The 22,350-nt window shown below is 38.3% G+C and overlaps 1 protein-coding gene across 7 annotated transcripts in view; it reads left to right on the forward strand.

The window, feature by feature from the left end:
* The window catches only part of Cobll1 (cordon-bleu WH2 repeat protein like 1), a 168,771-nt gene that overhangs the window by 142,338 nt on the left and 4,083 nt on the right, over window positions 1–22,350 (forward strand). For 3 of the 7 annotated variants that reach the window (XM_029562410.1, XM_029562411.1, XM_029562412.1), the window contains 7 exons: window positions 1,875–2,034; window positions 2,609–2,683; window positions 3,871–3,990; window positions 9,617–9,851; window positions 10,761–10,855; window positions 13,835–15,618; window positions 17,420–17,596. In XM_029562410.1, the coding sequence (XP_029418270.1) occupies window positions 1,875–2,034; window positions 2,609–2,683; window positions 3,871–3,990; window positions 9,617–9,851; window positions 10,761–10,855; window positions 13,835–15,618; window positions 17,420–17,596 (2,646 nt within the window). The remainder of the gene's footprint in view (window positions 1–1,874; window positions 2,035–2,608; window positions 2,684–3,870; window positions 3,991–9,616; window positions 9,852–10,760; window positions 10,856–13,834; window positions 15,619–17,419; window positions 17,597–22,350) is intronic. The other 4 variants (XM_029562414.1, XM_029562415.1, XM_029562413.1 and 1 more) reach the window with 3 other exon arrangements.

Here is a 22,350-nt window from a genome sequence, read left to right on the forward strand (position 1 = left end):
GTGTTGACCCTCCTCTTTATAGACTGGACACTGGTTCAATCCATCTGGTGGGGTCTCCTTGGCCTCCTTGATCAAGAGGTCAGATGACCCACCACCATTAAGGGCAAAGCCAGCAGGCCAGAGTCTGTGTGGACTATGAGAGAGACAATAAGGAGGATGGAAGGATGACTTGCTCTTTGTGAAGATTTTTGAAGACTATGAAAAGAACAGGGCTTTGGCGAGGAGGGAGGAAAAACAGGGATTGCTAAGAGCTGAATTTAGACATGCTAGCATGAAGAGGCCTGAAACACGAGTGAAGATTGCAACAGTGATCCAGGATAGAGACATAGGTTTGAAAATCATTAGCATGTAAGTAATACCCAGAGGTAAGAGAAGAGACTGCAGGAGAGTGAACATAGACACTAAGGAGATGCACTGGCAGAGAGTCCTGGGCTACGCTGATGTTGGTCAAAAGATGAAAAGTAATGAACAGTGAAAACGAGTAGTTGGTGTGTGGGACTACAGAAAGGAAGGAGCAGCCCAGGAGTAAGTAATACTGTTGCAGAGCAATGCCCAACTGTGGTTAGTACTGCTAACAGGTCAAATCAAGGAGTTGGAGAAGTGACCGTAATGTACTTGTGGTCAAGTTTGGTGATTTGTGTAGGAAAACTTGAATTGATCCAAGGTTTGGAACCATTTAATTGGAGGGATTCCAGTGGCAAGAAAGAAATGGGAGATTCAAACTACAGTTCTGTGAAGCCGTTTTCTTAGCAAGGGGCAGGAACACGCCAGCCTGCTGAGACATGATTGTCTTACAGTCCACCGACAGGCCTCCTCTGTGTGTGTGAGACCTGTTTCCAGGCAGTGACCTCAAAGGATCTTGCCCCTGGTAGACATACAGAGTTGTTTCATTTAAACATTTTTAAAAAATTTATAAAATTCTAATAAAATGATTTTGCCTTTTTAGCATTTTGTTTTTAATTAGCACATAAAGTTTTAGATGTGACATTTTTGAATGAAATCTCCCTGACTCCCTTGTTCCCTGACTGTCTCTTACTGCTTCCCCACCGCAGTTTCCCTTTTCTTTCATGTCATGTAGATTTTTGAGATGTTTTCACTTGGTACTAAAAAAACATAGATTATTTAATATGCAGTTACTCTTCCCTTTTCCACATCCCTATATGTGTGTGTATGTATGTATGTATGTGTGTGCACATGTGTGGTATATGATGCGTGTGTGTGTGTGTGTGTGAGTATGCTCACCTGTGTGTGCCCGTGCATGAGGTAGGAGCAGAAGTCAGTGTTGGGGCTCTTCCTCTGTCTCTGTTCACCTTATTTTCTTTTTTGAGACGGGGTCACTTACTGAACCACGAGCTCACCAATTGGCTTTGGCTGACAGACTAGTGAGTCTTGTGATCCACCTGTCTCATGTTCCGCTCCCAGCAGTGGGATTACAACTATGTCCCACTATGCCTGGCCTTTTGTGGGTGTTAGGAATCCAAACTCAGGTCCTCATGCTTGGGCAGCAAACACTTTACCCCATGGCCCATCTCTTCACCCTCTTCCATCTCTTACTTACATCTGTTTATTTCTTTAGAGTTTTCTTTAGAATTAGATTTTAACTGTGTTGCTTAGAAGTCTTCTACACTGTAGTTGATCATTTGTATGTCAGGCCCCCATACCAGGCTAAGTTTCTTGAAAGGGACCATATTTTATTTTTATGTATCCATCCCATAGTCTGCATGTGGCAAATGCTCAATAAATACTTTTTGACTGAATGACAGTTGTGGTCCATCTTGATTTTCCATGTGTTTGTTAGGAAGGCCAGTGTCATTCTGAACTTTGCAGTTAATGTCTGAATGTAGGATTGTGTTTGGCTCTTTTGTTTTCTACAGAGTTCCTCTGATGGAGACATAGTGAGGACTGGGTCACTGCAGCTCAGTAGCACATCAGTAGGAAATTCATCTCTGAAAAGGACAAAGCGCAAAGCACCTGCCCCACCCTCCAAAACATACCTACATCAAAGCGATGAAAATGGTCATGCAGCTGCTAATGGTATTTTTTTTATTAAGAGTACATTGGTTTTATGTTTTAATATAGGCAGTGTAAATGCTGTGAGTTTTAACTTATGTATTTTTTCTTAAAGACGGGTTCTCACTTTGTAGTTCTGGCTGGCCTGGAACTCACTTTGTAGACTAGGCTGGCCTTGAACTCACAGAGATCCACTTGCTTCTGCCTCCTGAGTGCTGGGATCCAAGGTGTGTGCTTCTGCACCCATCCAAGTCTTTTTATTAACTAATGATTCCCAGGCTTTTAAATAGTATGATTATTCTCCCTTAACTGCATTTTAAAAATCTACAACATAGAATGACAAACATGTACAGCTTCATTATTGTATTGAACAGATTTCAGTGTGCAGATTTATTCATAAAGATACTGCCTTACCAGGACTGACTGCAGGTAGGACGAGTCCCTAGGTAGCATTGGATCATTTCAGCACTGCATGGCAATATGACTTCTAGTAAAGTAAGGACTCATTTCTTCCTGAATTATGTGTAAACAACAAATTCCTCAGGAGTAGTTTCTCATCTGAGTGTGGCTTGTTTATGAGTTGCCTTACGTCTTTCAGCCCTGCAGTCAGTAGATGGAGTTACTCCAGATGGTGGTTCAGAAGCGGCCTCTCCTGAGAGCCTGTCTACCCCAGGTATGATACTGCCACTCCACACTGTGTGGTAAAGGAAAGAAGTGTCGTGACTATTGAGAAATGAATCTCACCGGACACTCTATGTATGAGAGAAGTGGATTCTTTTACTTCTTTTCCTAACATTTGTACTACAGAATGAATCCTATGTTATCTCCCCTAAGGATTAAACATTAGGATATGAAACCAGCAGAGATCAAAATTTCAGCTCTGGAGTTGAAGCTAAAGTGATTTCCCTATTGAGCCTCCTGTTTCCCTTATGTGTCAGACGGGCAGCTAATAGCCTGTTTCTAAGTAATGGTGCATCCTAGTGGGAAGGCGCATTGGTGGGTTTAGAGAAAATTTAAGGGGTATACAGGGTTTCTTTAGGCAACCACTGCAGCTGTGACTTCAACATTCAAGATCTACTCTAATGATAAAAATTTGTTTACATGCAGATACTTTCTATGATATAATTGTCCTTGTAGATTCTCCCCCAAGTAGATGAAATTCCTAAAAATTAAAAATAATTCAATCTGTTTCTAATATTTTCAGTAATAGCTACTTAGTAGCTTTCAGAAGAATAAATATAAGCTAGTTATGGTGGTGCACATCCATAATTCCAGCACCTGGGAGGCTAAGGCAGGAGGATCCAAAGTACCAGGCCAACCTGCCTCAAACTAGGTAAATGAAAATAAATAATAAATAAATATATTCTTACTACATTAGCATGAAGATAATTTGGTAAGAATGAAAGTTGCTAAGTACAACGACCTGGAATTTATCACTCATAATCACAGAATTGGAAAAGTTTAGGAGCATCTAAAGTTAAGTCTTGATCTTTATGTGATAGTTAGGAATTTGTAATTTGAGGACCTATGATTTATAATAGTACAATGTAAGTAATAATGATTTTTTTCTTAGAATAAAATCAACAATATCACCTTATTTCTACACAGGAAACTTATCGAATAATGTTACCAACTTAAAATATATGGTAGAATTAGAAGGTTCTGAAGAGTTAGAAAAAATGGACATGCTCCTCAAACTTTGTTCAATACCCGTTTCTCTCTTTTACCTCTTTATGGTTATTGCATGGGTGATTGTGAACTAACACCGGGGATATTTTCCAAATGTGTCTTGATGTCTGCTTGCTTTGCTTTAATGCTGTTGTCTAAGTGCCATTTCTACAGACTCTACTTCTTTGGCAGAGGGCTCCCTTGGCCCTGGGCCGTTCATCCAGGAGCAGTGCACTGTGCCCAAAGCTGCAGATGAAACCTCGCTCTCTGAGGGCCCTGGAACTCCGGAGGCAGCTGTAGCTTCCTTGACATGTAAGTTCTCAGGCTTTTCCTGGCTGGGGCTTTGCTTTATGAGAATGAAGGTGTCATCAAGTATATTTTTGATGACTTAAACTCTTCTCTAAGATGTTCCATAAAAAATAAGAGTTTCCTCCTTTCACTTAAAATTTTATCCAGGTTTGAAATGTTCTGTTTCCCTAACCATCTAAATGAACAGGACAAAGCGTGAAATGAGTCATCAGTGACTCTGAAGGGTCTCTTTGCTTGTATTTGGCTTTCTACTTCTTTGAAGAAGCTGTTTGAACTTTACTATTTTCAGTGAAGAAGTACATATAATATATAAAGGAATATTTATGTATTCTTTATTGAACCATTCCTTTGCTAGCTGTGTGTGACTTATTTTCCATAACATTATTCTCAGATGCTTTTTCTTTTTTAAAATTAGAATTAGCCGGATGTGGTGGTGTATGCCTTTAATCCCAGCAGAGGCAGGCAGATCTTTGTGAGATCGAGGCCAGCCTGTTTCAGGTCAGCTGGGGCTACAGGGAGACCCCGTCTCAAACAACAACAGCAACAACAAACCTAAATATTAGAATTACTTTGTTTCGAGATAGTAAAATTTTATAGTTGTGTAATACTTGAATTTTTCATAAATTTAACTCATTTTCTAATTGACTCAGAAAACGTCTTCATTATATCAAACTAGTTGCTTTAAGTTTCTATACTATTACACACTGCTTGTGAGAATACAAAATTGCTTGACTAGTTTACGAACAGTTTAATGGGTTTTTCTGAGGTGAGGTTGCGTTAGAGATTAAACCTGGGTCCCGTTGTGCACACTAAGGAAATCTATGTCTGTTCTACAGCCCAGCCCTTGGTAGGGATTTTCAGAACTTCAGTATACACATTAATTTTCTGTACGATTTGACAACCCTACTTCTAGGTTTTTCTCAAGAAAAGGAAAAGCCAGTGTATATATGTATAGATTTTGTTGTTGTTGCCCAAAGTGGGAAAACATCCAAATGTTCCTAAACCAAAAAATAGGTAAACAAATTGTTACTCATCCAAATATTATAGGATATTGCTAAGTAGAAAAAGAACTTTGATTAAATAGGATTAATTTAGTAGAGTTTTATATTTAACCAAAGTAATAGCATCTGTTAAGTAATTTTACCATTTTGATGTTCACCAGGAAAATTCTATGTCATATCTGAAAAGATGTGACGTTATTAAATATAAAATTTAAATGCAAGTAAAATGCAACAAACCAAGGAAAATCTGTTGTGGGAGGGGCAGAAGGAAGGAAGAGCACTGTGGGATCGCGTGCCCGACATCATACATACTTCATATAACTTGTGTGAAAATCTTAAGAGTTAAAAATAAAACAAACTCTTTTGAAAGATTAGTTACATTTATTTTCCATGTGTTTCTTTCCTCTTTGGTGTTTTGAGACAGAGTTTCTTGTGGCCCAGACAGGCCTTGAACTAACTGTGTGCTCAGGCTGGCCTTGAGCTCTGCTGCCCCGCGTCCCCTCCTGAGTGCAGGTATTATAGCGGTGGGCTGCTATGCTCAGCTCAATCCTTCGAACTTTACATAATTTTCAATTTCATTTGCTGCAGTGAATGTTTTTAATCTTTAAAAATACTGAAAAGATTAACATAAAATATTCAAAGTATGTAAAACTATGTGTGCAATAAAGGAAACTTCAATACTTTCAAATTATTTTAAAATAATATGTAAATGTTTATATTTGAGAGATGTTGTGTTGAACGTGCTTTAACATGTCAACACTTTGTTATTTGAAAGTGAGTATTGTATCTTTAGAACTTAAAGGTGAAATGTAATAATTATGATACAGCATTTGTGAAAGTTAGGATTGTTCACAGCTCCTACCCCAATTTCTTTTTTACTGTGTTTTAGAATTGGGCCAATACATACAAAACAAACTTAATTTTTTTTCAAAGCATGGAAAAATTTTTACTAATCCAGAATCTGACTATGATTCTCTTGGATGATTAGAACTTTTAAAAGGAACCATTGCCTTTTCTAAGACTTTGGAATATTTTTCAAGTTATTAACAAAAATAATTTGAGAAGATTTTTGAAACATGAACTCATGCTTCATACATTTACTGACACTAATTTCTGAGTATGGACCACACAAATAAGTGCATCTCTGAAATACTTGTGATAAGTTCAAGAGAGGAAGGGATGAGGACCAGTGATCATGATGGCTAATGTAATTTCCAAAAGAGCTTTCTTGTATGCTAAGGAGTCATTTAAATGACATGTTTACCTCTAAACCATCATGGCCCTGGAATTTTCTTAGTGATAGTTTTCAATTGTGTAAATATACTCTGAATGCATAGGTCCAAAATTCTATCACAAGCATGTTGCACAAAGGCATCCTAATGACAGCTTCATATGTCAAAGTAAAGTAATACTTGACAAACATGCATATTTCAAATTCATTTAATTTAAATTTTTTAACATTTTTTCTGAGTAATCAAAAATTTTTTTTTGTCTTTTTGAGACAGGGTGTCCCTGCAGCCCCAGCTGTCCTGGAACTCACTATGTAGACCAGGATGGCCTTGAACTCACAGAGATCTGCCCGCCTCCACTTCCCAAGTGCTGAGATTAAAGGTGTATGCCACCATAACCAACGCCCCCCTCACACACACACACACACACACACACACAATCAAATTTTTTATTAACAAAAACCATGGCTAACCAATGCTGCTTTGTTTTGTTTTGTTTTGTTTTGTTTTTTAATGACAAGGACTCACTTTGTAGCCCTGGCTGACCCTGAACTCACGTCCACCTGCCTCTGTCTCTGCCTCTGCATTACTGTGTTTAAAGGTGTGTGCCTCCATGTCTGGCATAGTTTTGTTTTGTTTTTTTGTTTGTTTGTTTGGTTGGTTGTTTTTTTGTTTTTTTTTTTTTTTTTTTTTTTTGTCTTTTTGAGACAGGTTCTCCTTGTAAAGCCCCAGCTGTCCTGGAACTCACAGTATAGACCAGGCTGGCCTCGAACTCACAAAGATCCGCCTGCCTCTGCCTCCCAAGTGCTGGGATTAAAGGCATGCGCCACCACGCCCAGCCTGGTTTTTTGTTTTTTGTTTTTTTTTTTTGAGAAAAAGTCTTGCTCTATTACCTGGGCTAGCCTAGAACTCTTAGAAGAAATCATCCTCTTGCCACAGCCTTCCTGGGAGAGGATGGTTTGTATCATCAAGACCCAGTCCATATTTATTTCTTAAAGAACAGAAGTAATACACTTTACTATCCATGTTCCTAAAAATAAAATAAAACTTTTGTTAAATGTTAGGAACAGGTTGACCACTATAACAGTACATACGACCTTACTGTTCTTCTCACAAGGTAAAATTAAATTTCAGTCATTTGTTGTTATATGAATGGAAATGTTTAATTTGTTTAAACAACAAAAATTATGTGCACTTGGGCTGCAGAGATGGTTCAGGACTTAAGAGCACTCTGCTCTTACAGAGGGACCCAAGTTGGTTCCTAGCACCCACATGGCAGATAACAATCATCCATAACTCCAGTTTCAGGGGAATCCAATGCCCTCATCTAACCTCTGAAGGCATTTCATGACATAAGTGCACTTAAAATGCATGCAGGCAATACGCTCATACACATAAAATAAAAATAGTAAAATATTTTTAAAGAGAATTGTGTGTACTTAACTGCCAGAGCGTTTTCCTTTTACCCTGCTGTCATTGGTTGTTTGTAGTAAGAAGTAATTAACTCTTGTACAATGAAACACTATTCAAAACTCTTGAACTATATACATATACTTACCTGTATGAGTTGAGATTTAAATGGTAAGTGGTAAGAAAAACATTAAAATATTGAGTGCAATGTACTTCCATTTAAATTAAGCTAACAGAAAGAAAAAAATAGAATATGAGTATGGATATCTGCTTATGTATGTCTGTATATGACACTTCTGGTAATACACAGGATATAAGTGTCAAAGGAAATTAATTCCTTCTGGAAGTCAAAGTATGTGGGGAACTGGACACAGTAGCTCATGTCTCTCAGCACTCAGGATTACAAGAATGTGAGCCTTGGCTACACAGTGAGATTATATCTCAGCAATAACAACAAAGGCATGGAGCTGGGTTGCTGGCTCAGACTTTTTTTTTTTTTCGTCTTTTTGAGACAGGGTCTCCCTGTAGCCCCAGCTGTCCTGGAACTCACTATGTAGACCACGCTGGCCTTGAACTCACAGAAATCTGCCTGCCTCTGCCTCCTGAGTGCTGGGATCAAAGGCCAGTGCCACCACGCCAGACTTTTAATTCTAGTTTCTCAAGAGACTATGACAAGAGGGTTGCAAGTCAAAGCCTACTTGGGCTACAGAGCATATGCTAGTCCAATCTGAGAAACCTAATGGAAAAAAATTTATGAAAGGGCCAAGACTATGGCTCAGATGTAAAGTACTTATCTAACATGCAAATGTCATAGATTCAGTCCTTAGTGTCATTAAAAAAAAATAGAATGAAAACAAAAAAAAACTGAGAATAGAAATTAATTTTTAATGTTTAATATTTGTTCTGTTTTGTTAAAAAAAAGTCATATTAATAATCTTTTTGGAGAGATGGCTCAGCAGTTAAGAACACTGGTTGTTCTTGCAGAAGACCTGGGTTTGAATCCCAGCACCCACATGGTAGCTAGCAACTGTCCTTTACTCCAGTTCCAGGGGATCCAACACCCACTTCTGGCCTCCGCAGGCATTGCACGACCTGGGTGCACTTACATGCAGGCAATACACTCATACACCCAAAATTAATAAAAATAATAAAATATTTTTTAATTATATAAAACAGTTAGATCAGTGGCTCTTAGCCCAGGCTGCACATTAGAAATATCTAAAGAACCTTAACAGTTCTTGGCCCCACATCTTAGAATTCTAATTTAGTAGCTGTAGAATATATGTGAGCATTAGTAATTCCAAAGGAGGCTCAGGCACCTCTCAACTACAGGCAATACTGGTAAGTACTGAGTTGGTCAACAGGCGTGCTTGTAGATAGTACAGAAATCTCATTTCTATGACTTTGAATTTTAATATTTTATTACTTGTATGTATATGAGTATATTGCCTGCATGCATGTAAGTGCACCCATGTCATGCAATGCCTGCAAGTCAGAAGAGGGCATCAGATCTCCTGGAACTGGAGTTACAGACAGTTGTTAGCCACCAAGTGGGTGCTGGGAATCAAACCTGGGTCCTCTCCAAGAGCAGCCAGTGCTCTTAACCTCTGAGCCATCTCTCCAGCCCCCGCATTTTCATTTTAAATTACTAATTTGTATTCAGTTTATAGTATTGATTCATATACATATAAAAGTACTTAATTCAAAGTTATATTTCTAAATGAAATAATGTGAAATTTATGAAATAATATTCTACAGTGATAACACATTGTTATAGAATTCTAAGAAGTCTGAGACACCTTGGATATATATGAACATGATTATTCACCATTAGAAAAATATTTCACTATTAATTTGGAACCTCATTTTAAGAGTCTAGACGTTGTTAAGGTATAGTCAAATTATTATTTTGAATACTGTTCTTACTAGGATTGCATAGGGTGAACAGGGAAAATTGTTATTTAGGATTGTGTCTGCATTTTTTTGTAGCTGGCATTAGCTCTGATTATAGTCTTGAAGAAATAGATGAAAAAGAAGAACTAAGTTCAGTGTCTAAAGATCAGGCTGAAAATGTTTCTGTGAAGTCACCTGACATTCCTTCTGTATCTACTGATGTAATAAATACACTGGAGAATGATCCTGACTCTGCCCTCGGCCTCAGTGATGGAGAGGCCTCACCTGGCTCCAAGGGAAACCCCCAAGAAAGCAGAAACACGGATGGACAGTGAGTACTTTGTGTGTCAATGTGGTGGTTTGTCTGGTTAATACTAGTTTTGGAATTATGGACTAATAAAGTATCTTGTTGCATATAATTCTGTTCAAATGGAACCAAATTCAAGGGTTCTATCCTTGTCAGGTCAACATGACATGCAGTTAATTTGTATAATTTAAAAGTTAAAGGTTTTGTTTGTTTCTGTGCTTTGCTTATCTGTTTGACATAAATGAGACATTGAATTTTCAGTTTTCACCGAATGAACCTGAAGAATTTTCATGACCTGGCATACAGAAACAACTCTGTGTAAAAGAACATGGTTTAAGTCACCAGCAGTATGTTACAGTCAACTCTGAGATGCAGGCAGCAATGTCCATTCGATGCAGGAATTTCAAAGGCCAGTCTAATCTCCTTATACTGCATGTGAGATGCAATACCACAAATACAGATGAAACCAAACAAGCAAAGGAGACTGCCTCCATGTGAGGTTTGTCATCATTCGCATGCGAGTGTCTCCAAATTCAACTCTTTTTTTGTCACCAGAATTAAAAAACAGGAAGGTCAATCCATAGGCTAATTTACGCTGTTGACTTTGCCATATGAAATACTAAAATGCTTTGGTTCATTTCTTTTTTTTTCTTTAAAAGACAAATAGCTTACAGTAGGCAAAATAAAGCCAATCATTTGGAAGAGTGTCCATTTTATCACACTTCTTGCCTTTCTTTATGACAGGAGCTCTGCTCTGGGAAGCTCACAGTCAGAACATTTCCTCTTCTATTTTCCTTTGCTATTACATTTTTAGTATTTGGCAGGAAAGGGTGATTATTTCAGTCCATCTGTCTTTGAAAACAGTGTTACCTGATATTGTCATTGTATGTTTGAATGGACTCCACATACCATATACAATGCCATTTCTTTCAGAGAGCTACACAGTCCTGCATATGACACAAACAATGAAGAGATAGCAGCCAATTGTGTGAGAGACTCGAAGACATTGGACCCCAAACAAGAGAGTGGTGAGTGATGAAATGCTGAAATCTTATAGACTATGATGTACCAAGGACTGATCTTAAAACATTAAATCATTTTGTTTTATAAATAGACTCACTTAATACCTGCCTCATTTGTGATTACTATGGGAACTATTATTATTTTGACTGTATGAATGAGTAAACCATGGTGATATTGTCTCATCACTATTAAGTGATGGACCTAGGATTTAAAGTTGGACAATATTACTCCAAAGTGTAGTAGCTCTCAGCTATCATGTGTACTCTTTCTGAAGCCATTTGATCTTTAGAGGTTATCTAACATGAACCTCAGGTCTTGGTTGTATCCTCTGTGCATCTGTGACCTGGTATCTCTCGGTTCCCTAATGCACTGCTCTTTTGCTTACTCTCAAGTTGCTACTCTGGGTGAAACTTGCCTGCCAGACTTTCAGACCATCTAATTCTGAGACTTTATCACTATTTCCCCATTCTCATCTCCAGAGAAGACAATTTCCCCTTCGGTGATTCATTCACTTCTGTCATTTGGCCAAGGCTCATGCTGTCTTTGCATAGAAAACAATTTCCATCTACTTGACCCATTCAGTTATAATCCAATTGCTTCCACTGTATTATTTTGTTACTTGATTATTACAAACCATGCCTCCTATATTCCTGACTCCTCAGCGCAATTGCACAGTGTTGGATCAAAGAAATGAATCTGTGACTTCCTGTGAAATCTTCAAGCATGTAATAAAATATTGAGACACTTAGCAGATTTACATAAGATTGAGTTTCAAAAACAATAATGCTCAGTAGAAAATTCTAGGAATGCATGATGATATATTTTAAGAGAATGAGAAGGAAAGCTTATGGGAGCTTATGGTCCAATCTACATTCATGTGAAAATCAAATATTCATAGAAAACATAGGGCTATAATACTTACATTTGAGAAAGAAATGAATATTTTCAATGCCGCCATTGCTATATATATATAACTTGAATGTTTATATGTGTAATTCATTTTTTTCTTGTGTTCGGGACCATTCTGAGCTACATTAAGAATCTCTAAAAGTAGCCTGGTGTGGTGGTGCACACCTTTAATCCCAGCACTCAGGAGGCAGAGGCAGGCAGATCTCTGTGAGTTCGAGGCCAGCCTGGTCTACAGAGTGAGCTCCAGGCCAGCTGGGGCTACAGGGAGACCTGTCTCAAAAAGAATCCCCCCCCCCCAAAAAAAAATCTATAAAAGTAACTTTCCATTTTTTTCCTCTTGATTCCAGTTTTCATGGCATACCCTGTGGTGGTACAATGAAAAATCTTGATTTTAAAAGTACTTCTTTGGGGAGTTTACTTATTTATTTTGCAGTGCTATGGAATTGCACATGGGGTCTTGCACACACAAAGCAGAGCTCTACTGCACTTCGGACCTGAAACCTATTTCTTAAGCCTGGCATGATGGCACATACCTAATATCCCACACTCAAAAAATTAAGATCAACCTGGGTTGCAATTAAACTCTATCTCAAAACCAACCAACCAGTTAGCTCTTTTAAATTTATAATCATATCAATAAATTCTACTTTAAAATTAAAATCTTACCGTAAAAACAAATAATTATGTAATTAGGCAAAGTAATAAAATGTAAAGCTATCTTACAGAACTATTTGTATACAAATTTATCTGACATGATTTTTTTTGTTCATTTTCTCTGTCTCTATGTCTGAGTCTCTCTCTATCTCTCTCTTTCTCTTTTTCTCTTTACCCCTCCCCCCATATGTGTGCATGAGAACACTTACCCTTATGTAGCTTATTCTGGATTTTCAATGTTAGGCCATGTGTTTGATGTCTTCTTTTTAGGTAAAAGTGGTTATGATAAAACTATAAAGAAATACTTGATGTCCTTTCATGATTTGACTCCCAAGGCTCCCAATTCACTTGTGCTATACAAACTATTACCACACCTGAAACGGAAAGCCTCTGGGGTTGTGAAGGTGAGGACTAGCTGTTATACAGGAAAAACGAGTCCTTGCATTTAAATAGAGGGGACCTGAATGTAAATCACATGGTAATATTTGATACTAAGCTGCCAAGTGCAGGGCGCACATACATGACCCCTGCATATTTCTTCACTCCAGTTCTTCGCCATCTTGCTTCATAGGGTCTCTTGTTTGATAACCCACATGATAGAAAATGATTTTCATTTTGGGGAGAGCTAAACTAAAATGTAGAGCAAATGTCATGGAGGGGAGGGGGAGATGGCTTCTTCATTGAATTCAGACTTTTGAGGAGTAAAGGGTGTCCTTACAGAGTCTTACCTTATTTCGCAGAGAAAATTCAAAGTCAGAACCATGATTGCTTTTATGTACTTTAAATTATCCATGTTTTGATTGAAACAACTTTCTCTAAATTAACAAGGGCACCAAATAATTTAGATTATTTTTTTTTAAACCATACAGGGAATGTTTACTGTTGTCTGCCTTAATTAAAGCTGACAACATTTGCTGGGAGTATTTCAGTATTAGGAATGAAACAGGGTTACAAAAGAATCTCAGTGGAAGAAAAATAGGAAAAGGTCCAGTTTTTGAATTTCTCAATTTGTTATTAACAGTGATAAAATATGAAGTCTCTACCCATGAGAAGGAAACAAGCCTTTATGAAGTATTTGTTCTAGGCAATACTATTCCTAGGAAAAATGTCAATTATTATAAATGTGTATATATAATAACTATATAAGCATATCTTTACATCTAAACAAAATGAGCTCAAAGGGAGTATTGATTAACATGAGGCCACATTAGTTAGATGGGTTCCAAACACAGGTCCTTATGAGTACAGAGCTCATACTGTCTTTTCTGTGTGCCATTTCCTGCCTTTGTATAATTAACAAGTTGAAAATCCTGTATAGCATTCAAATCTTCCAGTCACAGATCGGGTGATGCAGACACTGAAAACTGGAATTTTTATACTTATTCAAATACTTGCTTGACAATATTTTTTTCTCTTAACAGTTCAAAATGAAATCGTGGTCTCTACAATGAACACAGAAGACTATGTGCAAAGCAGAGTGAGGAGAACAGAAACTAACGTAGATGGCGAAGCCCCAACTAAAGACGTGGAAGTTGGTAGCTTGTCAGGCTTTCCTGTACATAGAACTGATAATGTTAAAAATTTCAAAGAAAATCATTTGGCAGCATCATCAGTACCAGATCAGAAACTTCGTCAACCCAGTGCAGAAAGGACAAACATGCAAGATGCATCAATTCAAGCAACTCCTTCCTGCAATAGTTTTGATGGCAATCACCAAGACCATAATTTGTCTGACCTCAAGGTTGATGGAAGTGTGCAAACTTCAAATAGTAGCAAATCAACTCAGCATTCATCCTTAAGTCTCCAAGAAGCTGCAGATGCCACAAGAGAATTGAGGAGTCAGGGTACCTCAACACATGCACAAGATAGGCTCGCCACCAGAGCGCCCGTGAGCGCATATGGGAACGATGACCTTTTGTCTCCTCCAGATGGGGTTGATAAAAATCCAACTGCTTCTCACCTAAAGAATTTTCCACTTTACAGACAGGACTATAATCCCAAACCGAAACCTTCAAATGAAATTACCAGAGAGTATATACCTAAAATTGGAATGACTACTTATAAAATAGTGCCTCCCAAGTCCCTGGAAATGGTGAGAGATTGGGAATCAGAAACTGTAGGGTATAAAGATGACCAAAAGACACATGTGGGACAAAAGAACACTCTTGAGAATATGAAAGAACCTGCCATGCAAACAGAAGCCCTTGCTACTTCTGAAGGCCCAAAGGAACAGCAGCCGGACCTTAAACCAAAGCCCAGCTTGGGAACAGAGCGTCAGTTGCATAGGACTGTGAGCTCACCCGATGGTGCTGCAGTGAATCCTCTAAAACCTCCCAGAACAGCTAGGGATACTGGAGTCATTCCTTTTGCACCAAATCTGGAAGATATAAACAATATTTTGGAGTCGAAATTTAGATCAAGGGTTTCAAATCCCCAGGCCAAACCAAGTTCATTTTTCTTACAGATGCAGAAAAGAGCATCAGGTCACTATGTGACATCTGCAGCTGCTAAGAGTGTCCACACTGCCCCTACTCCCACCCACAAGGAACTAACAAATAAAGAGGTGGAAAGGGACCCGCTGCCTCCTCCAGAACAGATTCCTTCTCCATTATGTGAAAGGACTCACTCTGTTCCACTGCCCCACATTACAAAGACTGATGGTGACACAGCCAGCCAGAAGCCTGCAGAGACCTCTCCTCCTCCTGTAGCTCCTAAGCCTGTATCTCTTCCTGCAGAGACCTCTCCTCCTCCTATAGCTCCCAAGCCTGTGTCTCTTCCTGCAGAGACCTCTCCTCCTCCTGTAGCTCCCAAGCCTGTATCTCTTCCTGCAGAGACCTCTCCTCCTCCTGTAGCTCCCAAACCTGTGTCTCTTCCTGCAGAGACCTCTCCTCCTCCTGTAGCTCCCAAGCCTATGTCTCTTCCTACTGAGACCTCTCCTCCTCCTGTAGCTCTTAAGTCTGGCAGTCAGGCAGCAGCACCCAACCTGAAGACCTTGAAAACATTCGGGGCCCCACGACCATACTCCAGTTCTGCTCCCTCACCGTTTGCCCTTGCTGTGGTGAAAAGGTCTCAGTCATTCAGTAAAGCACACCCCCCATCATCTAGTGAGGGGTCATTTGCCCAGTCTCCAACTGACACAGAGAATGAAAAGGCATGTGTGGTACATAAACCTGAAGATGTCCCACAACAGGATGAAGATGATAAGGTAAGCCCTAACTTTCCAATCATAAGCAATCGGATCCCAATACAACTTCATTAAAATAGGGCCAACCAGTTCTTGGCATATTTGTGTGGTGCTTAACTCTGAATTCATACCTTAGGGAAAAGACTGGGAAAAGACATAAAACAGATTATTTACTCTGAGAATTGCAATTTATATATCTTAATCAGATACTGTTTAAAGTCAAAATTATATAATTGTATCATTAGCAAATGTTTAAAAATTTATTCACACAACTGTATAATTGTCAGGTGTAGAGTTGTGACTGTTTCCCCTGTGTTTTGCTAATTTGTTTTTAACTTTTCTGGATGTGCTAGTTTATTTTCTTTTTTGCTTTTATAGCACTATGTAATAGTCAAGTAAACAGTTTTAATTATCTAAAATAAATAGTATCAAAGACTGAAATCATCAAACATACCTCAGTTGTCCATTTCCCATCATGTGCCTTCAATCTCAGCTAACCAAACATTTACATATAACTTAATTTAAAATGAAAGTAGTTTTAAAATGTAATATTCTTAATTATCTATTTTCAGTTCCCATTAGGCACAGGTTGACAAAAACATTATCTACCCATAGTAATTTAAGAATAGTGCTGTTGACCTGGTGATTTGTCAGCTAACCAGTATGCTTGCTGCTGGGTTCACATAAAATGGTAGGGGGAAAGGATGGAAATCACAAGGGGAATCATGGACCTCTACAGGCAATCCTTAAAAGATACTTTGTGTACTTTACCGTGTTTAAAGAATACTTTCATACTTCTGTGACAGTTCCAGAGTATTTTATGCTACTTATTCAAACATTCCTAGGGTAAGAGAGCATTTCCCCTACTGCCAAGTAAATATTTTTCTATAATGTTACAGCAGTATTTATCTTGAAGAATATTTTCTCATAAATTTTACATTTATGTTTATTACTGTGATATAGCTTTGGGGAGTGATCTGTGGTGTAGCGATTAATCCTTGGCTTGTGAATAAAGCCTGCATTTTTCTCTCTGTCTTGGATTCCTAAATAATACAAGTTTGATTTAGATGATGCCATCTTTGAGCCATTGCCTGGACTTGATTTAGTTCATTTAAAAACATTAATATATTAATTTTGCAGTTTGTAAAAGACATTTTTAAGATTACTTGATATAACATTTGCCAGTTAAATCAGTTATTAAATATCCCTTCCTAAGACATTTAATTAAACTTCTGATTGTTCAGCTTGGAAGTTTTTAACACTTATTTTTAGTCTCATGAGAGAGATCAAGAAAACCTAGTCAGCACCTAGTTTCTGTGACTTCTAGAAATACAAAATCAGCTATTACATGAAGCGGAGTAATTAATAAACCCCTTATTAGATGATATACTAGAGTCAACAGTAAGAAGTTTTCAGCATTCAACTGCTTTGTTCATTTCCCAAACGAATATGTCAGAACCGTGAGAATTCTTCAGTTTGTGGAATTTTTAATCATGAATTTGGCTTTCCTAGCCAGTTTCATGTTGGTAAAATCAGTGTTCTTTGTTTCAAGCACAGTAACATTATCACTGTATTCATGAAACAGAGAGGTACAGCTTTCTTCCTCAGCATCCTGAGTTGAGAAAGGAAGGTAAGTGCTCTCATCTTCTGGCTCAGCTCTGCCGGCAGATAATGAAGGGGGTGAAGATACAGAGCTGCATCTAAGTCACTAGCATGGCACATGGTGGTTTTTAGAGAGCTATTGGTAATAACAAATGTTGTGCAAAAATGGACCATTCTTCTCTTGGAATTCATATAAATATCTTTGCGTTTATTTTTGTAGCAAAATAAATCTGCACGTAATGAACAGAAGTCTCAAATCCCAACTCCAGCCGACTGCCCGTCGTTCACCCTTAAGAGGCAGAGTTCTTTAACATTGCAAAGCTCTGACCCGGAACAGATCCGGCAGAGTTTGCTGACCGCAATCCGTTCTGGAGAGGCTGCTGCCAAGTTGAAAAGAGTAAGTTTTGCTATCATTTGGGTGACAGTGGGTTTATTTTCAACCTTGTCAAATTATTTCTTAGGTGGGTGTTTTTCTTCTAACATTCAAATATGAATAAGGAAGATGCCAGAAGTTAGACTTTTATGTCATGGGTCACTTTTGAAGTCTAAACTGAAGGAGTCCAGACTGTTATGTGGGCCAGGTGCAGAACATGACTGTAGTTCATTGCTATCTAACTATATATAGAAAGCACCCTGGACTTACTCTAAGAAATTATGTTAGCACAATAATAAAGATTCTTTTGAAAATTACTCCTTTTTTCAGAAGATAGACTTTTAGTGATGGGAACCTGTATGTTTGCAGGTATCTCTTCCAGTGACCAGAGTAATTACCACATGGGGTTTTAGGGACATTTTTATAGCTTCTGTTATAAAAAGTTGAGAAGAATTTAGAGAATGTGAGGAGACCTACCTCAGAGCTCAAGTCTTCATGCAGTGCCTGCCACAGTGGCCTGACTTGTCCTTGGTGAGGTGTCAGAGAACAGTGAGATGGATAGTTTCCTCCAGGCAGAATATGAGTGTCACAGTGTCCCTGTTGTTATCCTATGAGTAGCACCTCAGTGTGGAAGTTGAAAGCTCTCATTCCACTGAGTCCCTGGGTATTTCATTTTCCACACTCCTTTGCTTGTCATTTTAGAAGCTATTTAAAGAAGGGCTATGGTATTGGAACAGCAAAACATTGAGCTTAACAGAAATCAAAGGTGGAAAGGAATAGGATTGCTGCAAAACATAATTAAGAGAATGCTATCTTAGGTGTCCCCAGCCCTCCAGCATTTACTGCGCAGAACTGCCCAAGACAGTTGCCTCTGTGTGTTTATGTGAGTAACAGTCATTCCTGTCCCAGAGGACTTGGCACTCCTATCTGGGAAAGCACAAAGACAAAGCAAAGTTTTGGGTGGTTTCATGAATGAGAGAAACACAAAGAACTAATTTAGTGGTCAGTTATACATTTTGTAGTTTAAAAATGGAGCTTACATTTAGGTGTCAGGCAACCAGAAACAATGGTATTGCCTTAAATATTGAAATTAGTATTTCACAGGTCCTGACACATTTATATTTAAGGGGAAAATATTGCCCATGTCACTAAGTTACACATTCACATTTATGAAAAAATTTCTATTTACTAATCCAGGAAGTTAAAGATGAGTTTCAAGCCAGTCACCACCAATCTAAACTATTTGAGACACACACATTTCATTAAGTACAGGGCCAGAAAGAATGAATAAACTGAAGCCTCTGCCTTCTACATAGCCTGGGTCTGAAAAGCAGTGGTAAGTCTGATCTACAGGAGAGCCACTGGTGACTCAGCTACCAATGGCAGTGCCTTAGAAGTGAGCCAGGGAATGCACTAATCAGTTTCAGTGAATGGATTGCAGACTACTGTGCATTGACTTGCAAATGCATTTCAGGCTGACAGAACTGCACAGGCCAGAAGCTGGATACATGTTGTGTTGCTGGCCCAGACTTGGCAGTGCTATCTCCTAGGAAATTTTCATTGTGTCCAGAATGAGCTAGATAGGAACCAACACTAAAAAGAGGCCTCAATGATGATCCTATAATTATATCCTATTTAAAACTCATTACTTTAGATTCTATTGCATACAATATCTCATTGAGTAGGAGGTTATTGATAGTTCTGAGTCTAGAGTGCCAGCTCCTAGAGTTTTTCATACATAATCCATTTTATTTCCCTGAAAGTGATTATAGGATCTAGTAAAGTTTACAGTCTCTATACTCAAGGACCAGCATTCCCAGTTCTAGGTATATACTCTAAAATTGTGTTTTTATCTTCCAAGACTTACATTTAAAAGTACTTATGAAATATCATTTGTAAGAGTTAAACAGAACCCTATTATCAAAAAATAATAAATAGTAGTGTTTTAACAGAGTAGAGCATCTTACTGGAGCAATTGTTAACATATAATTTGAAAGATCTGGACATTGATACAATAAATACTGATCATATCCACCCATCACCACCGCCTTCAGCTTCCTCTACTTCTCCCTTTGCCATCTCCCTCCCAATTTCTCATCCTTTTTTGATTTTTTGTATTGGTTATTAATAACCCCCTGAGTCCAATTAGTGAAGCCCATATACATATTGGTGTGTGACCATCCACTGGGCGTGACCAACCTACACATCTCAAAAGAGAGTGACTCTCCCTCAGCAGCCATCAAGTGCCAGCAGGTCCTCTGATAGGGGAGGGACCCCCAGCACGCTCTTCCCATCCATGCTGGAATTTTGGTTGGCTTCATTTTGTGCAGGTCACCACAGCATCTGTGAAAGGATGTGTGTAAAAGTCTGCATTTCACAGTCTCCTCCCCATCCACTGGCTCTTACATTCTTTTGCCCTCCTCTTCCCTGAAGTTCCCTGACCCTTGCATGGTGGGAGGTACATAACCCATCCACAGATGAGTACTTAGAATTATTTATACTCAGCACTTTGACCAGTTAATGAGTCTCTACATTAACCACTATCCATGGCAAAAAAAAAAAAAGCTTCCCTGGCCAAAGCTGAGAGCAGCATAAATCGATGGGTAGGCACATAACTATTTAGGACGCAGTTTGACAGCATGAGCATTTAGCAAAATGACACTAGATGGAATAAAAGTTTAATGTAGTTAAATGTGAAAATACAGATAGAAACCCACAAGCACATATGTGTAAAGTTTGAGAGCATACAAAACTATATTTGTGATAACAGCTTGGTAACAGCTCTTTCTAGAGTCAGGGAACTAGGGAAGAGAGTATGTAGCTCAATAACGGACTGCTTGGCCTGGGGAAGACTTTGCATTCAACCCCCAATACCCCAAATCAGTAATTTTTTTGGTTTAGATTAATGCAAAGTTCCATGACGAAGAGCACAGGGCCTTATAGCTTCCTGGGAGAGTCCATGTCTAGCATGTGGGTGATCCTGGGTTTGACCCCAGTACCACAAAACAAAATACACAGTAAAGAAAACATCAAATTCTTAGAGACACATTCAGGGGGGTGAATTATTGTGATGACTTATTGTGTATGTATCTTTGCCTTCAGTAGCTTGTAAATTTATACTCCATACCCTTTTTGTGTAATCTACTTCAAAAGTAGGAAAAGGAGGTGAAAATAGACTTGGGGGCACTTAACCCCTTCTCATCTTTGTCTTCGTCCCATGTTTATGTCCTGCATTGAAGATATCGCCAATAGTTTTCAAATTCTGGTCTTTTATAGAATAACAATATTGCCAAGTAAGATCTTCGGTGACTTTGACAGTAGATTAGTTTGGCCCTCAGCAAACTGGCTCCATGTTTACCTGTATTTTGGAACTCAAGTGTTCAGTTTCATTCCAGGTACCAACTTGGCTGCGGCTCTGGCTCCCACAGAGCAGCTAACCTTCATCCCAGCCACCTCACAGCACAGCAGTTATTTTGATGGCTGTCCTGTGGAAGTGGGTGTGAACACAGTGGTCTTGTGGTCTTTCCATGCTTCTCTAGGGTTCTATACCTTGCTCCCATTCACTCACCCCGCAGATAGTCATGGAGATCAGTTTGTCCTCATGTAAAGCTTTAATCAACCTAGCTCAATATTTTAAAACTGTGTTTGAAGTTAAGATTTCTCTGTGACTCAGAAAATTATTCATAGAGAATAAAGCTAAATCATCTATTATTTTTGACCTATGTTATGTTGACATAAGAATATTGGTCACTTTCAGTGCTTCATGGTATCTAAATTACTGAAAACCAGAGTATTGTATTATTACAACTAGAATAACGTTTTCAAAGGTGAAGTCTAAAATAAACTTCTGATATATATATACTTGCTATTAGAGATTTTCTCAGAATCTAAAATTCATCTTTGACTAAATAGAAGCATGGAAAGAATAACAAAAAAGAACTGTGTAAGTCACCAAGAATCCTACTGGCTTGTTTAACTTACTGTTTTTCTTATTTTCTTCGTTTGATTTTGAAAAAGGGTCACAGGTTAACAGTTCTTTCTAAATGTCTTTGTCAGTAAAAAAGAAGTGATATTTCATAACCACATTCCATATGTAACAAAATTTTGTGAATGTTCTTGAAAATTCTTTAAACATCAACTAGCAGACACATGAATAAGTTCTTATGAGTCTGCATTAACTTAAAAAAATGACTATTAAAGTACAGTTATGTGCATAATACAAAAAAGTCAAGTAATCTTTTTTTAGTTTATGAATGCTTGTAAAAAGTTGTCATATCTCATTCAAGCACTATTTTATTTGAGCACTAGACTGCACCAGACACTAAAATATGCATTGGTATAAAGTGGCATCCAATAGACAAGACCTCTGATTGGAGAATTTTTTTTTAATTAAAAAAATCTTTATTTTTATTTTATGTGTATGTGTATATTGCCTGCATGTAGGTAAGTGCATCCGTGTCATGCATTGCCCATGGATGTCAGAAGAGGCTCTTGGATCCTCTGGGACTGGAGTTATAGACAGTTGTTAGCTGTAATGTGGGTGCTGGGATTTGAACCCAGGTCTTCTGCAAGAACAACCAGTGTTCTTAACTGCTGAGCCATCTCTCCAGGCCCCACAGACCAGTTTTCTAATGATATCCTCTTGTGCTAATATATTTTTAAATCTCAAAGAAAATGTCTTTTTTCCTACCCAAATTAGCACTCTTTATTTTGTGTTCATGTATTTATTTTTTGACACTATGTAGCCCAGGCACTCACAATCCTCAGCCTTTCAAATG

The sequence above is a fragment of the Nannospalax galili genome, unplaced genomic scaffold, assembly GCF_000622305.1.
Source record: "Nannospalax galili isolate Female #2095 unplaced genomic scaffold, S.galili_v1.0 scaffold514, whole genome shotgun sequence".
NCBI classification, from domain to species: Eukaryota; Metazoa; Chordata; class Mammalia; order Rodentia; family Spalacidae; genus Nannospalax; species Nannospalax galili.